The sequence below is a fragment of the Castanea sativa genome, chromosome 12 (genome assembly GCF_040712315.1).
Source record: "Castanea sativa cultivar Marrone di Chiusa Pesio chromosome 12, ASM4071231v1".
Lineage (NCBI taxonomy): Eukaryota > Viridiplantae > Streptophyta > Magnoliopsida > Fagales > Fagaceae > Castanea > Castanea sativa.
In genome coordinates this window covers 2,562,999-2,580,586 of record NC_134024.1, presented here as the reverse complement: position 1 = coordinate 2,580,586, position 17,588 = coordinate 2,562,999, and the positions used below count along the sequence as shown (strand labels likewise).

Genomic DNA, 17,588 nt, shown 5'->3' with positions numbered 1-17,588 from the left:
ACTTCAAAGTTCAAATTTGGAAAAACATAGCCTTGCATACCAGTATTCCAACTAGCATCTTCCATTATGAATGTTTACTAAGTTAATCAAATAGAGGGGCAAAAAAGACCAGAAAGGCCTCTTTGTGCTGCTACTTTCTTCACCTTTTCTGAGGCTTGACTATCACATTTACTAGTTTGAGTCGCAGGAAAAATAAATATATAAAAAATAGTATTCTGTGAGAAGGGAAAGTTTCTAGACTTATTAGTTGGTTATCAAAATGAATTTGGCAACAAGAAATGGTAGAGGAGTTATGGAAGGCATTACTTCATACTGTAACCTCAACAAAGCTAAATTTAAACTTGTTTCTCTTAAGTGTCACCAGTTAACACTGTATGTTTTCATAGTGAACATATCCTTTGGAACTCTTGAGGGAGTGAAACCATGGAACATATAATGCCACTGAAGTAAAACCTCACAAATATTTACAAAAAATTACGTTAAAATGCATTATAAGTGTTTCCTCAATATGGTCAAGATTACCATCAGAAATTTAATTGTCTACCATCACCATGCTCTCAATATATAAACTGTAAAAGTTCAACATATTAAGTGCCAGCTATGTGGCTTTATAATTGACCACTCCGATTGATAAAGGAGATAATGATACTTCTAGGAAAGCAAACCCTATATGGACATTTACAACCATGACCTAGCAATTATTGGTTATCACCATCAGCTTGGAGAGTTTCTTTTACAGCATATTCAGAATTGAATTTAGCTACAAAAATATCTACAACTAGTGAGACATTTTCTTTTTTGGTAAGCAATACATTTACCCCAGGGTGAAAAAAAAAGTATACAGGCATGGGGCATACCCTAGACAAACAAAAGAAGGCTATATACACATAGAATTTAGTACTAGAGGTTAAAACTATACAGTGGCTGCTGAATATGTCTGGAACAAATAAGACAAGATCTTCTTGTAGTCACCAAATTGAGCACCAGTATTGGGATCAATAAAGTAAGGTACCTGAAAGATGACAAACTTTCCTTAGTAATGCTTAAAGTCCCCTGTAGGTGAAAAAACATGCATGCAGGAAAGCAAAATACCTTCAAGTCTTCAACTTACAATGCAAGCTGTTAACAATTTTCTGTGTGTGTGTGTGTGTTCTCCCTATATCACAAGGTTACATGGCCTAGGCCATTGGACAGGCAATGCACATAAACAGATTTAAAATCCGCAAGAGTTTATTTCTGCCTAATTAAGGTAGGAGTACATTCAAGTATCTCTATCTCAGGATGGCAGCAGAGTCTCAAGGCCAATGGAAAAACACTATAACTAGTCTATTCAGACAAGCAAAATACCAGCAAAATTGAATTCATCTCAAGTACAATATGTCATAGATATTAAGAATGACTAAATATTGTAACAAAACTAACCTCTTTGGATTGAGATGCATCAAGAAGTAACTTTGTCCGTGTGGAACCTTCTCCCACATTATGGAGGATGTACGCAAGCTCCAACTCACATAGTGCCTCCCGCACAATTCTTGCATACTGTAAAGAAGTGTAAGTTTGGAAAAAAGGAAGTGAAACATATTACACTATATCATGGAATGCTTAAACTACTAGAAGATACTTAAAAGTATGACTAACATGGCAGGTCTAGAAATTGATTCTGTGCACTCTGCTGGTCCTAGTATTTTTGACTTATTTTACACCCAATTTGACAATCTTGCACACTGTCTGAGTTTTTTTCTTTTTTCCAGGTTCTTTAGTTGACAACTCAGGGATGTATGGTATCCAAACTTTGCACAAATGAAAGTGTTGTTACCTCTCTGAATGAGTACATGCCTTGATTTAGCAAAATGAAGGCCATTAATCAAACTTAGCTAGGTATAGTGAGCGTACACTTTGACTTCAAAAAAAAGAAGAAAAGAGGATACCCTTTATTTACTACTTAAAACTCCAACAGACCTCTGTTTTCCTGACCTACTTACTCAAAAACAAAGGGGGGAAAATAAAGAAACAAAAATACTTATTTTCCATCATACTATGATGTTAGCCCTGTTACATAATACAGAAGTGAAATAAATACCATTCATATTATAAAACACAATCATCTAGACAATAAAGGGAGTAGGCGGACATTATCTTACCGCATTATTTTCATAAGAGAAAAGTTCCAACTTTTTTGGTGGTGGGTCTTGTCTGGCTTTTTCCCACAATGTCATTCCTCTTCCAGCCCGAAGAATTGTTGGCATCCATCCTGTGAACAGTGTGCTGCATGAGAGAGAGGAAGAGAGAACGAGAATGAGAGCCAAGTGAACACAGGATTGATATGACTACAAGCTCTAATTCAAATGAGACTTTCCTCCTCCATAAAAATGGATGAACGGTGGGGTCATGGGTTTAGGACCTATTTACAATTTACCAATAATAATAGATTAAAAAAAAAAGTGATACCACTGACACTGGGTATTGATCATACATCCAATACAGGCCAAAATCCATTTGAACCTCAAAACTGTCATCTTCATACTTTGAAATGCATATAATAATCATATTCATACCCTCAAAGTGCATATGATGATTATAGACCTAGTAAAAATTTCTAGTCATTGCCTTTCTATTACGGATAACATCAGCAAAGATATGTTGTGTTACATCAAGGGAGAATTTATTTTGAAGAAAATATTCTTCATTTGATCAAATGGGAAGTTCAAAGGAGAATTAAAGGGAATGGATACTTTGCTAACTCTATTCAAAACAGTCTTGTGCCATGCATGGGAAATTTCTTTAGATGCTCCTAAATCCTCTTCTTCTTAATTCCTTTCTACTGTTGTAGCTAGGTGATTGTTTCCCTTGTATATGAGTTAGAATTGATATTTTAAATGGTATTCCAGTTTTGCTAATAGGTGCTGTCACATGAACTTTGTACCCTATTCACTTGATGTAATAAAATATTCTCATTCATCCAAAAAAAAAGTGCAATATCGCAAAAAGACAGGAGTACACTAAACAATTTAACATCATATTATGGTAAGTGTGTACTTGATTATCGCAAAATAATTATAAGAAGACATGGAAGATAACATCAATTGATAAATTCGTAAGTCTCAAAGCTGTGTAATTGATTATCTCAAAATAACTATAAGAAGACATGGAAAATACCAGCAATTGATAACTTCATCTCAAGTCTCAAAGTTGTACTCATAAAAAATACAAAATCCTTGACCATTGAGACAATTTCTGATGTCCATACCTTTCCAAAAGTCCTGTTGATGGGCTTCTCCCTTTACCATATTGCTGAAATAGGTAATTCACAATATCACCTAACATCCAAAGTTAGAAAAAAATGCATGTTAAAGAACATGTGAACTTGATATCCAGAATGCAATTAGGTACAAGATAAATTACAAATGCAGACTTTCATCAACCAGTTGTGTCTGCTTTATTGACCAAGAATTCACTTTATTTTTCGAATAAATTATAAATTGACATAGTCCTCATCATCAGTACTACGCCAAATCAGGGAATGGTTCCATAGGTCCAATTTATCCAAAAAATTATTTCTTCAATTTTGTGTGAGGTTTTATCCTCAAATTCCTCGGTGGGCTATCTATGTATAGATTGGTCAAACCCAATTATCTAATTACCCTCTGGTCAATATTTTATATATTACTCAGGTAAAAAAAATTATATATTTCAAATTTAATGTGTGAAACTAGAACACCATTTCCTACAGGATAATCAATTGTTTCTGACATTGCTTATATTTTGATGTAATACACTAAATGCACCAAGAGGTCTTGACATGTTTATGCATCTAGTCAGTCCTGCTCCTGCATGGCATTCCATAATGAGTTTCAAACAAGCATGCTACTATACAGATCTACTGGCACTTTAAGAATCTTGCAGCTTTTGGCTAATTGTGCCGATAAAAACCATAGACACTATTTGGGAATGCCTCATTAAGGAATAACATAAATAATTTTAAAGAGATTACAAGAATCACCTTTACAACAATAATCACACTCAATAAATGAGAATACATAGTTAAGGCATCCATTATCAACAAATTTGCTCATACGAGATCTGAAAATAAGACTAAGCTTTATACTTACCACTTTCATACAATGAAATACCAGTATTTGGATCAATGAGGAAAGGAAACCTGCATGGAAAATAAGAAGCTCTATAAATATGCAAAATTTTGTGAAGGTAGAGAAGCAAAAGAAGGAAGACACCTTATCCTTTTCTCAAAGAATAAATGTCCAAAACAAATTAAGGATATCAACATCATAAAGGTTCATACTGGACCAAATTAAAAATGACATGCTGACCTCATACGCATAACTGATTGTTACAGAACAAGTTCATATATGAAATTTGGTAGAGAATTAATTACATACTGCTCTTTGCCACCGGACCTTCTAACCATTTCTCTATGTCTTAGAGAGCCTTTTGGACAGGGATAGACCTATATATATTTGCCATTGAGTTCAAATTAGGAAAGTAAATGACAAAAGAGCACCAATAAGAAAATAATTTCCAAGTTTTACAAACAAGGCTGAAAAATAAAGGGCATAAATTAGTTAATCCACAAATATACTAGACACAATGTCTTCTCTAAAAAAAATCACATTCAGCTATACAAGCCAGTTTTAACAAATTATCAAGATCTGCTTGAATGAGTTTGAACTAAGACTTCCACTAGGTGTGTGGGATAATCATCAGCTTGATCATGCAATATCTATATTTCGTTTATAAAAGAATGTAATATTAGCTATATCCAGATATTTGGATCAGGTTTGGTAACCTGATGAGTTATCGCTTTCAACCCATTTTGCCCCAAAACTAAGTTTATATCAGGGCTTAATTAATTATCTGACAAGCAAAAAATAAGAAATGAAGGAGGAGTGAAATTAATCTTATTGTGTTAATCTATCTGATATTCAGAAGGTAAAGTTCCATTTTCAGATTCAACAGCCTGATCCAAGTATCGCTCTGAACCGACTAGTTTTAGTTGTACCACTATTACAAAGTTACTCCTACCATTTTCCATGCCAAGTATGAAAACCTTCTTTATTTCCATTTTACATAACAGATACATGCTGGACCTAGAATCAAGTCCACAATTCTCAGCTTAAGCACGGGCTCAAACTGTCTATGACTTTCCTTATTTAATGTTTTTCATGATGAAGGAATATGCCTAGAATTCAAAATAGAATGGTGTCAAATCAATGAGACAGCAAAGATAATGATTGTGCACTCTAACAATTGGACAGCTACCAAGCATGGGAAATTGAGGTAAGCAATGGTTTGGTGATTATATCTAAAGTATCCATTCTTACCTCTACAGAAAGATCTAGCTCAGTCATGGCCTCTCGAACCCTCCGGCAAAAGGGGCACGCCTCTGTTGACAAATAATATTTGAAAGATTAAAGTTACAGAAAAAAGCCAATCCCTGAAAACAATCTGCAACACATGATATGAGAACTTAGTTGAGGAATCCTTATCCGAAAAAAAAGTATCAGGACTACCTAGACCAGTATATGACTTGATTCTTCATTATGGTCTAGTCATACCTATATCTAAGCTTATAGCCTGTATTCAATCATATTGACACATTCAAGCAGTATAAATCATGTTCCAAAAGTATTCTTGATCTTCATAATTTAAAAAGTGCGTGAAACAGAAGGTATTTTTCCACTAGCAACAAAATTGATTATCACTTTATGGATGATTAGCCAACAGTCTTATCAGGGAGAAGCTTACCAAATTCAAAGAGTTGCAAATGCATAGGTGGATCTAAAGTGGCGATCTCTTCACTATATAAATTGTCTGATAATGCTTTTGATCCCCATGGAAGTCTTGCCAGAGTGGACAGTGAAGATGTTGCTAACTAAATTCAGAAACAAAAGCAAGGATGTATGAGTAAGCTAGCAATTGAAGCCCACCAAGCGCAAAGTTGATATTACTATGCAAATGTATGGATCCATGCATGCCTACATGCATACATATCATAAAGAGAAGTACTTGCAGGGGCACAAGAAAGGAGATACAAAGTAAAATGCATGTTAAACTTATTGAACAGTATAGATGCTGATAATCTTGATAGGTTTTTCAAAGTATTCTCTTCTACGCATCTAGAGAAGTTACACAAACTAAATGTTGTTCGTGCCACAAGATTCATCTAGTCACCATATTGATTACTTCATCCAGGGTATTTTTATAGTTATTTCATTTTTGATGTATGTTCTATGAAAAGATGAAAGACGTAAAGCGTCAACTAAGAATGAAAATAGTGAAAAGGCAAAAAGAAGAATAGCGGCAAGAAAAATCCACATAAAGCAATATTAAATTTGAGTTCTGAAAATAAGAAACTCTTAAAAGAGATTACCTCCAAACTATAATTCCGTTCTTGAGAAGGATCTCCTCCCTGAAAGAAAGAAGACAAACATAATGGTATATATAAATGACAAAAAAGAAAACAAACAAGAAGTTTGGACCTGTACTATACATAACAAAATCAAAAGAAGAATTATGCAACTGGGTACTACAATAAAAGGTTGCATATTTACAGAATAGATTAAATCATGCATACAACAGAATTTTCAAGGTAAGTAGCATTAATTAGTGATTTAATACAATATGTCAAGTTAAAGATCTTTTTTTTTATGCAATTGCTAGAATTGCAAGTTATAGGGTATTTGGCTGTACCCATCAGGGAATTTCGGCTGCATAGGCTCCTTACATCTCAATTTTTACAGGTGCAATTCTGTGGCTGTACTCCTCTATGCTAATATGCCTAGTTGAAGTGACCTTATCAAAATTAATCCATCCACTTGATGGGGAGAACAACAAGAACCTAAAATTTGATAAACACTACTTCAACCTTGTCTGTTACCTTATGGGACCTTTAAATCCTTCCTCTTAGTCATATGATGCAGATAACACCAACACCACAATCATATGATATCTGTATCCCAAGTATGTGCTCATGCAACATGTAACATTGACTAATGCTGAAATTCTTCTATACATTCCCCAGTTAGGAGTAACAATTGACTGTAAACCCAAAATTCCAATATTTTATCCAGCATAATCCACTTCATCACACATGTTGGATGCTAATTCCAATACCCCAAATCCATTTTACAATAATTACCAGTTCCATAAACACATTCTCTTGGACCAATTGAAACATAGGAATTTCCATCTAGATGACTACTATGTTCTGACAATTGTATTTCATCCTATGTCAATAAATACTATAGCACTAAACAGATTTACCATATAAGATGCATAAAGGTTTCAACTTTCCATAGTTTAATTTAAAAAGAAAAAGGGGGGGGGGGGGAATTAAGAGACTTACAGAGAAGAGCTTGAGCAGAGGACAAAGAATGGACAGAAAACTGGTTGATGGGTTGCCACTACTATTGGAAACTGTACCATTTTCCTGGGAAACTTGGGCGGATGGCTGGTTGGCATTGGGTTCTGAGTCAGCAGATTTTGCATGAAATCTGTTTCTGTGAGAAACCCAGTTCCCATTTCCCAACAACCTTTGAGAAAATGGGGAGAATTTCAAAGTAGCAGCTCGAGTTGAAGAAGTACTTGGGAATGGAAAATTCTTAAACTTTGTAGGAAGATGTTGAGGTGGTGAAGTTGAGAAATAGATAGACTGAGAGCATGTCAAAGATAGCAGTAACATTGCTTTAGTACTCTGATTGGTTAGCGTAGAATGTCTCCGTATCAGTGTAGTGTTACATTGTACTACACTAGTACAGGGCACATGGGCTTTGCTCTAACCTGTTAATGGATCGGGTTCAGTAGAATAGGGTCGGTTCATACTTGGTGCGGGTCAAAGCTATCTGAGTTTGAACGTCCATTTTTCCTGCACCAATGCACATTTGGATTTCTTGTAGCCTGTTACGCTCTCAAAAAAGGTTTTTGTTAACTGGTGCATTTAGCTAATGAAAAACTGGTCTCATTGAATTGAGATTCGAAAAAGTAACAAAAACAAATGAATAATTTTTTTTCTTTTATAAATAAAATGTTGTGCAATCCCTAAAAATACTAAATTACTAATCAATAGCAATAAAAATTTGAATTTTAATCAATACCTTATTTAAATAAATTGTTAACGGACTTATCTATAACAATATGAGACCACAAATGCTAAAAAGCACTTGGTCCTTCAAATGTTGACATTGTTTTACTTGTGTAAAAGTATAATGATATTTAAAAACAAGGTATACATAAGTGTCAACGGACAAAAACTAGACTCCCGTGTATCACCTCAAATTACAGTTAAAAGTTTCACACAATTTACTTATAATTGAACAGTTGGGAATAAACACTCCACAATGGGAAGCTTAAACAATTGATTTCATTGATCATAAATAATTACAAGTAAACTCTCAATATTTCCTTTACAAAAATCCCCTTATCCCCATGGAATTGAACATCTCTCTCTCAGATGGGTTACTCTCCTTATTTATAGGCATACTTCTTGTTCCTATCTTTACAGTTGTCTTATTGCCAGCCCAACTCTCAGGGATATTTTTCTTACTTTATCGGTTTTCTCCCCTCTCTTATCCTTGAACTCTGTTTTCTCAGGACTGTTCAAGCTGTCTCATATGTATTTAATGCGGTAGAGGTTAGGTAGGGGCTCTCAAATTAATGAAGACATAAAAATCTTCAATCTTCTTACGTGTTCTAGAAGTTTTCCAAGGTCCTGGGCACCATCTGGAAGCTACACATGGATCATTCGTGCACCTTGCTTCAAGCAAAGTTAATACCTCACCTTCTCCACAGGTACCATTTTCTCATGGTGTTTTCCTTTCTTGGGTACGAGGGTTAGTTCAGGTTTTTTTTTTTTTACAGCCCATTGCCTTCTTGGATTCCCCTTATGCATACAAGTTTGGCCCAGTTCATTCCCGCGGCCCAATCCATTACTGGGCGTAAAGTCTGGACATAGATTCTTGTACTCCTCACAATAAGGTATTGGGTAAAACCATTCATGCAAAAATCACCCTCAATGCTCATCTTGTCAGAGTAAGAATAAAAAGTGAGTCATGCATATTTTATAGACACAATGGACTTCCAATGAAGAAAATAAAATATCACCCCATTAACCTGTTTGGAAAAATTAAATCTTAAAATTAGTTTGTTTGTAAAATGCTTGTGGGTTTTTTTTTTTAATTTTTTTTTTGGGTTTGTGAACTGTTGGAAAAGAAGGAACTTTAAATAGTGTTAATTATTGTTTTTCTTAGGAAATAAATTGAATATTTTTTACTTAAAAAAAAAAGTAAATAGCTGAATATCTTTAAAATGTTTTGATAGAATTTATTATTATCCTAAACCTCAAATATGAATTTTCTCATTAGAGGTTGGATTTATCATCCGTTTGAGAATTATTTATTTTTTTTAGTTTATTTACAAAATATATATTTTTAAATTAATAGTTTTTATGCTAAATGTAATACAGAAAATTAGTTAGTTTTTTTTTATTTTTTAAATCCCATAAAAAAAGTCTATTTTTCTTATCTAGAGTCAAATTTATTTCAAAAAAATTAAAAAATCTAATAATTGTAAAAAAAAATTTAAACAAAAAGCATATTTTTTAGAAGTGTAAAAAAAAAGAAAAGAAAAAGAACAGAAACAAAAACAAAACAAAACTGAATGAGAAGAACAACAAAGAAAGAAAGAAATGACAGGGTTGCTATCTATGTACCAGAGAAGCTCATTGTCACTATGGAGAAGAACAACAACATTAACAACAACAAATGAACCGTACCGTATATTGTTGTCCGGTTCTTTCAGCACAGACCCAGATGGGAACCAAAGCTCAAAAGTCAATATCTTCGATCGCCAACTCAAACGCAAACAGGTTCACAAACAATTATAATTATAAATTCTGTGACTAAACCCATTTTTTTGTCTACCCATTTCACAATTCATTTTTGTAATTCAATTAAAAAAAAAAAGCACTTACTTACCAAACAATGAATTACTTTATAACGTTTTTTAAAGTTTAGACCTTTTTGTTGGGGTTTTTTTTTTTTTGTTCTTCTTTGTTTGGCTTGTGGGAAAATTTGGGAAAGGAAAGGAAATGTTTTGTTTTGATTTTCTTTTGTAGTTAAGAATAAGCTAGAAAGATAATGCTTAATGTGAGTTGTGTTAGGCTGAGGAAATTATTCTTTAGAAGTCTGCCAATGAGTTCTGTTTGGTTGTGAGGAAAATGAGAGAAAGGATAGGAATTTTAAAGTTGGATTTTTTTTTTTTGAAAACTTGCTGTGTTGTGTTAAAATTTTTTGAGATAGTGTAATATTTATTGTATTTCATTTTTTTAAATAAATTTGAGTGTATCTTTTAGTTGAACTTTTTGTTTTTATTTTTGGTTGCATTAAGATGTGAGTTCTGATTGGTTGCAAGGAAATGTGGGAACTAAAAGGAAAGGAAAGGAAAGTTAAAGTTTTTTTTGGGTAAAGATGTTGTGTTAGATAAATTTTTTGAGAAAGTGTTAGGGATGTGTATGAAGAAATTGAGTTCAGCATTTTTTGTTCATAAATTTGAGTAAATCTTTTAGTTGAACTTATTTTTATTACATTAAGATGTGAAAGAAATACATTTTAAAGTTATATGCTACTCTTTTCGTCAAATCTTTTAGAAATGAGGTGGTTAGGCTACACCATTTAAGGTTTATCAAAATTTGATGCTTCTTTCTGCCACTTGCAGAAATTAGATAGTGAAATTTGGATGAAAAGACTAAGGAAGGAGATCTAATCATGTTGAAATTCTACGCTCTTGCTGTCTTGCCTTTGATTGATCTTACTCGGGCTCTGTCTGGTTCAGGATTTGTATTCCATCTTTTCAATGGATAATCTAATTTCTAAAGCCTGCAATAGAAAATCTTGTGATGGTTTTTGAGCAATAACAAGAAGTCCACAAAAGTTAATCACCTGAGAAGGGAAATAATTGAATTCTTTAGTAGCCCTGTAAATTTTTGGGACTAAGGCTTGGATGCCGTTGTTATTGTTGTTGCTGTATCTGTTCATGGGTTGTTTCTTGGTGGCAGCGTGATCGAGCTGCTTGGTTGATGCGTCCAAATGATTCTTTTGTTGATGCTGTTGCTGAGAATCTGTTGGATCGCTTGGAGGTAGTAATAAGTATCTTTATAATTTAATCTTTTTCCATTCTCTTCAGTAACGCTGAAGGGTTGCATGTTCTTCTGTTGGGCAAAGCTCTCAAGTTTGGGTAAATATTTGTAATATGCAAAGCTGATTTCACTTCCAAAGTTTGAGTTTCTACTACTTGGAATTTCAAATGCAAGTCTTAAATATTTTGTGCCTGTTATAACTTCAGAATTGTTTCCTCATTAGGTGTATGTTGGCTATGCGTTTGCCTTTTGCAGGATTGTAAAAAATCATTTCCAACAGCATTATGTTTGGGTGGTTCATTGGAAGCTGTCAGGCGTCTGTTAGGTGGTCGTGGTAAGAATTTAAAGTTTCATTTTTTTCCTCCAACCATTTATCTACCGTTTACTCTCTGTTTGCTGTGTAATTAGTTGTCTGAAATCACTTTAAAAGATTAAAGAATTATTTGGGATGTGAATTAGGAAGCACTAGGATGTAATGGACGTGATAGTTTGGAGTTGATGCCTTGATGGAATTATGGGAATTAGAATTTGCATTAAGGCTATCCTTTTAATTGCATAGGAATTAGTACAGTGGTTTTTTATTTTTACTTTTGTTGGACAACATATTAATGCTCTATTGAGGAAGATGCTACCTGTGCAATTAGGGCAAGGTGGTCAGTTGTCTTTTTAGTGATCATTACAGCAATGTTGTTTTTTGTTTTACGTGTCTTCTTCTTCTTCTTCTTCTTCTTCTTCTTCTTCTTCTTCTTCTTTTTTTTTTTTTTTTTTTTTTTTTTCCCTTCTTGTACATTATTTTTAATTCCAAGATGCTCCCACTAATAGATTGTAATATCATAAACACTTTCCCTGATGTCAGGTGGCATTGAAAAGCTCATTATGATGGATACATCATATGACATGATAAAACTCTGTAAGGATACTGAAAAAGATGTGCACAATGAAAACATTGAAACGTCCTACATGGTTGGCGATGAGGAGTTTTTGCCTCTTAAAGAAAGGTGTGCATGTATTCTTCTTTCCCCTTTATGGATTCATGTGCAGTACACTAAACGAGGGATTTTTAATTTACTTATATAAAATGTATTTGTGGTTTGAAGTTCAGTAGATGTGGTATTAAGCTGCTTGGGGCTACACTGGACAAATGATCTTCCAGGTTCCATGATACAGGTATGCGATCTCAGTGTAAACTTCAGTGGTCCATTATGCAACAAATTCATTAGAATTTTGATTGCAAAACTCAATAAGTTCTTTAATATAATGGGAAAGTTGTATTGGAACAAATGCCTAATCATTGTATTGTATGTTTATTTCTTTATGTTGTCAGAAGCACAAAGATCAAGTACATATACGAAAGATTACATGTTGTAAAAATAATATGCAGAGGAAATGCCTCTAAAGCTATCAGTTGGTCTTCATCTTGATGTATTTTCTTTCATTGATTAAAAAACTTCGAAAGTTTTCAATCATAAATTAAACACAAAGAAATATCAGGTATTTCTTTATTTAAAAATTTGACCACCAAAGCATCAAATGTGTGTACATGCATTGAACAAAGAGTAGTTCGTGTGCATGTGCGCACACAGATATCTATTGATAACCTACATGGTTTTAAAGAAAATTAAAAACTTTGTTTTTGGCAACTTAAAAAAAAAAAAATATATATATATATATATATATATATATATATATATATATATATATATATATATATATATATTGTATCTCTCCTTAAAGGCTTGAAACGTTGTGTGAGTCAAAGTTGTCCTTCCATCTTTTCCTCCCAAATTCTAATCCTTTCATATATATAAAGGGATCCTTGCTGGATTCATTTCTAACAAATGTTTATCTTTGCCAGTGTAGATTAGCATTGAAGCCGGATGGCATATTTTTAGGAGCTATTCTTGGTGGAGAAACCTTAAAGTTGCCTATTCCTTTTCAATTATTTCTTTATTTACTTATCTGAAGTTAAAATTATACATCAATGCTTGAAATGCCTGGTTGATTTTTCTAATTGCTCGTACTTGTGACTAGGGAGCTGAGAATAGCATGCACTGTCGCACAAATGGAGCGTGAAGGAGGCATCAGTCCACGAATATCACCTCTGGCACAAGTATTTTTTTTATTTTTTATTTTTTGAAGAATTTGTCACAGTTTCTTTATTGAAAAAAATATATTTTTATATCTTTTTCAAGTGAATCCATGCAGTTTTATTTCATCCTGATTAATGTTGCTATCTAGGGCCCGTTTGGTACACAAGTTTAAACACATGTCTTCAGTTTTTGAACAATATTACGCGTATTTTCATACACTTTTTCATCCACACGTATTTCCAAAAAGACTGAAAAATTTTGTTTAAACACACGTACCAAACGGTCCCCTAATTGTCTTAGCTTCCATGACCACTCAAATTAATTTTTTTTCAATAATTTTAATTTGAAAATTCTTGAGAAATGGACACAAACTTATATGCCCTATTTCACATTGTGGACCAGTCAACAGATTTTTTGCTTATCCTGTTTAGGTGCGGGATGCAGGCAATCTTTTGTCTAGGGCTGGCTTCGCCCTGCCAGGTGTTGATGTTGATGAATACGTTGTTAAATATCAAAGTGGTAAGAATTTTCTCATCCTCTTTTGATGTTTATTTAGCAAAAATGGAACTTTTAGAACAAAAATTAATTGCTGGTTTACAAATTCAGTGGTCAATGAATTGGTGTTCACCAAAATACCCTTTATTGTATATGAACTACAAGCATCAAATGAGTTCAAGGCTTCAAGCTTTTGATTTCATGTTACTATGATGTCTCACTTGCTCTCTTTATTTAATATTGTGGTGGGGGCAAGGCTTTCTTTCCTATGAATAATAAAGAATAATGCTGGGAAGTTAATACACAGATGTGGTCAAACTCCTGCAATTTATTTTCACAAGAGGGGTAGAGTGTTGTTGAGGGTTAACATAATTTTCTCATGAAATATTACCAAAGAAAATGGCATAAAACTCATTCTTCAGTGTAAAGCCCGGTTTGGCATCAAATGATGCAAGCACATAAGAGATAGTGTATCCTCTTCATCAATGTTCTATTGAGTTGCGGAATTAGTGGCATTGAATTGCATATCAGTGCTGACATTTAAAATTTAATTAAAAAGCCGGTACTTGATCCACCTTTGTCTTTGAAATATATCTTTCTATTCTTTTTTTATTGCTTATCACTTAATTTCAATATAAACCCTTTAGAATGATAGTTATCTAGCCCTTTTTTTCTTTTCCTTTTTAATATTCTTTTTTCTCTCTATTTGGTGTAGCTCTGGAGCTGATAGAACATTTGCGTTCAATGGGTGAAACTAATGCTCTCCTGCAAAGGAATAATGTGAGAGTTTTTATATTTGTTAAATGCTGAATATCCTTTCTTTCCAATGACTCAAGTATAGAGCATGAGCTAGTTTGGAAATCTCAATTGAAATTTGATGTTTTCATTGATGAAACCAGATGCTAAACAGAGAAACAGCACTGGCAACTGCAGCTATTTATGACTCAATGTTTGCTGCAGAAGATGGCACCATCCCTGCAACCTTCCAGGTGAGCATAGTAGATTACTTATTCACCATTGACTTTTTTCCTTGCTAATATCTAATGAAACTTGGGAAATTACAAATAATCCCATATATGGCTAAACAATATTAGTGAGATCATATATAAAATAACATAAGCAAGATATCACTTTCTTTAAAAATATAGGGAATGCACCAATGAAGACTCTGGAGTTGTCTGTGATTAGTACAATATTTGCCATCAACAATGGTCCTGGGTACTCTTAAATCATTATGCTTCTATATACTCAGTCACAAGATATGTTATATGTGCATAGCCAAAAAGGAATATATCATGTTGCTAGAAGCTTTTGATACAAGGCACTCCAAATATATATATATTTTTTTTGGGTGGAAAAATAGTCTCTTCATTTTTGACAGAAAGGTAACAGTTCAATATTTCCAGTCCACATATTGATAATGTGGTTAGTTTTTCACATTGAATCTATTTGGTCTTTTTAATACACAATCTATTTTTGTTAAGGGCGGCTATATGTTATGTAAATAGGGTTAACTGGCTATTTCATGTGACACTATGCCAATGATAGATCTCTGTAACCACTGCCAGAACCCAGCTTCAATAACCTTCAAAACACCTTCTTTTGCTTGGTGACTTTCATATTATCTATTGGAAAACTTGGAAACTAGATGCAGAGGGAGTCTGCTCTCTCGCTCTTTCTCTCAGTGTGACCTGGAAACTATAAAATTTGCTCATTTTTCAATGTAGAAGTTGTATTCATTCATTAGTGTTGTACACAATTGTTTGCTTGGAATATATCATGGCACAAATTTTTCTTGGTTATTTGTGGGGCAGTTAATTGAATTTAGACCTCTAATGACACTCAAATACTTGAAAGGAAAAGGAAAAAAGAAAATACAGTTTACTATTCTTAACATAGATTGTAAATATGCAAATCTGTGTGGACTAGTATCCAGCATTCCAATTCCTATTTCTTTCCGTAATAGGAAGTAGAGTACTACTGAAAGTAAAATCCTCTTCCCTGGCCGTATACTACTTTTGACACTGCTCTTGGTTGTAGGTAATTTTCATGACAGGGTGGAGGGAACATTCTTCTCAGCAGAAGGCCAAAAGGAGGGGGTCTGCCACTGTATCTTTCAAGGATATCCAGAAGAAATTTGGAAATGGGAACTGAACACTCTTTCTCTCTCTCTCTCTCCCCAGTATACCTTGGATGAACAAAGAGTTGAAAAAATAAAAACTGTAATAGCTTTTCTTTTTCATTTTTCAGTGCTTTTTTTTCTTTTCTTTTTTAAATTCTCCACTTGTTAAACTGATAAAACATTGTTAATAAAATTCTTGATGAGTTGGTTCCTAATTGATTAAAGATAGGCCACACTGTGTTCAATTCCTTGATGATGAGCTTGCAACCTGAAACCTTTACTTCTGAGTTGGTTACCAAGTGATGAAAGATAGACAACAGCATGGTTCATATTCAGCATAAAATGGGGGTAAACCTTTATTAAGCAAAATATTTCTGAAGTACAACATGAAATGCCATCTCTAATTGTTTCTTGTTTTCTTTTTTTACTTGCATACAAATTATGCCTTTGGCATCACTTTTACTTTCAAATTTTGGGACACCAATATGTTTGACAAGTACACTTATTGTTTTATGTTTTATAATCAAGGCTATCAAGCCGCTGTATTGGCAATTGCAGTATGTGTCACAGTGCAGATTTCTCAGACATAGATAACAATCAACCGTTTGTATGAATCAACAATACAATTCAAAAGCATGCACAATTAGATTGATGAAAAACACAAAATCTTTATTACTTTTACTACAAAGTACAAGGACACTCTTAAAGTTATAGTACAAAACCTGCCTTAGCCTAGATCAGCCACCAACGGTTACAAACATAGAGTTTTACAATGGTTCCCAACATAGTATACTGTTTTAAGTTTTTTTTTTTTTTCATGTTGACTCATCTAATAGTTTTAAGTAAACATACACGAAATAGTTTTTGCAGTGGTTGCTTGCTAAGTAACTACACCTAGACTTGTTACCACAATCTTGGAAGTGCCTGTTTGTCTTGGCACTTTTTCATGTTTTAACATATGCACTACTTGTGCACATGTTCCAGCCCATCACAAGTCTTGCAAATACTCTTGACAACCAGAGTAAATGCCTAAAAACTCAACCTTGGAGGGCTTGGCTCATGTCAATGCCATCTCCAAAGTCCAAATCTAATCAACACAACCCACACGGCTTACACAACACATCACTACCTATATGCAACCCAGCCACACTTCGCCAAGCAAGCTAAAACCCAACAATAAGCTAATGCCCAAGCCCACGGTAAGACTATTGTGCCTTACTTATTGCACGTGTTGACCACACCACAGCATACACATGGCGTCTAATCTACCAAGCCATGACAAAGAGTCCATCACCTTTACAAAACCACTGTCACATGGCCATTCAATCAACAAGACTATGCATGCACCACAACAAGGTAGTATATAGCTTGTTGCTGTTTCAAGGAACTTACTCAGTTCACGGCATATGCCTCCTTCATGTCCATAGGTTTGTGCATGACTAACATTCTTAGATAAATCACAAGAACACACAAATCACACATAAAAGGTTGGGAAAAAAACAATTACTCGAGCAAATCTTCACAGAAATTTCAAGTGAAATAAAATACTACAAGAGAGAGACTATCATAATATCCTTGATTACAATTCTGAAATGTGAGTGGATAAATTCTGAAATCCACCTTAGCAAAAATTTGAGTGGATAAATTCTGAAATCCACCTTAACAAACACAATAAGTTAACAAGTTCTACATGTCAAAACAACTATAATAAAATGATATTGTAGGTTTTGGC

At 33.8% G+C, this 17,588-nt stretch overlaps 2 protein-coding genes across 2 annotated transcripts; one reads left to right on the top strand and one right to left on the bottom strand.

Annotated features, from left to right (window-relative positions):
• Window positions 1–646: 646 nt before the first annotated feature.
• On the bottom strand, window positions 647–7,767 carry LOC142619041 (uncharacterized). The gene is made up of 10 exons (XM_075792116.1): window positions 7,364–7,767; window positions 6,389–6,427; window positions 5,764–5,890; window positions 5,340–5,401; window positions 4,398–4,465; window positions 4,110–4,159; window positions 3,248–3,317; window positions 2,142–2,265; window positions 1,423–1,539; window positions 647–1,012 (listed from the first exon to the last, which is right to left on the bottom strand). Exons 1-10 carry the CDS (start codon window positions 7,697–7,699, stop codon window positions 914–916), a joined length of 1,092 nt encoding a protein of 363 aa, XP_075648231.1. The 5' UTR covers window positions 7,700–7,767; the 3' UTR covers window positions 647–913.
• A 1,884-nt stretch (window positions 7,768–9,651) lies between these two features.
• On the top strand, window positions 9,652–16,099 carry LOC142618685 (putative methyltransferase At1g22800, mitochondrial). Its single transcript, XM_075791672.1, has 11 exons — window positions 9,652–9,880; window positions 11,069–11,149; window positions 11,405–11,483; window positions 12,006–12,147; window positions 12,247–12,316; window positions 13,005–13,069; window positions 13,181–13,259; window positions 13,671–13,758; window positions 14,450–14,514; window positions 14,634–14,723; window positions 15,775–16,099. Exons 1-11 carry the CDS (start codon window positions 9,701–9,703, stop codon window positions 15,886–15,888), a joined length of 1,053 nt encoding a protein of 350 aa, XP_075647787.1. The 5' UTR covers window positions 9,652–9,700; the 3' UTR covers window positions 15,889–16,099.
• Window positions 16,100–17,588: the final 1,489 nt, after the last annotated feature.

Coding starts and splice junctions, on each gene's coding strand:
- LOC142618685 (XM_075791672.1), top strand. CDS start 9,701: ATGACAGGGTTGCTATCTATGTACCAGAGAAGCTCATTGTCACTATGG. Junction 13,759..14,449: donor CGTTGTTAAATATCAAAGTG/GTAAGAATTTTC, acceptor TATTTGGTGTAG/CTCTGGAGCTGATAGAACAT. Junction 14,724..15,774: donor CCATCCCTGCAACCTTCCAG/GTGAGCATAGTA, acceptor TCTTGGTTGTAG/GTAATTTTCATGACAGGGTG.
- LOC142619041 (XM_075792116.1), bottom strand. CDS start 7,699: ATGTTACTGCTATCTTTGACATGCTCTCAGTCTATCTATTTCTCAACT. Junction 4,160..4,397: donor AGGTCCGGTGGCAAAGAGCA/GTATGTAATTAA, acceptor TTTTCCATGCAG/GTTTCCTTTCCTCATTGATC. Junction 1,540..2,141: donor TCTCTTATGAAAATAATGCG/GTAAGATAATGT, acceptor ACTTCTTTACAG/TATGCAAGAATTGTGCGGGA.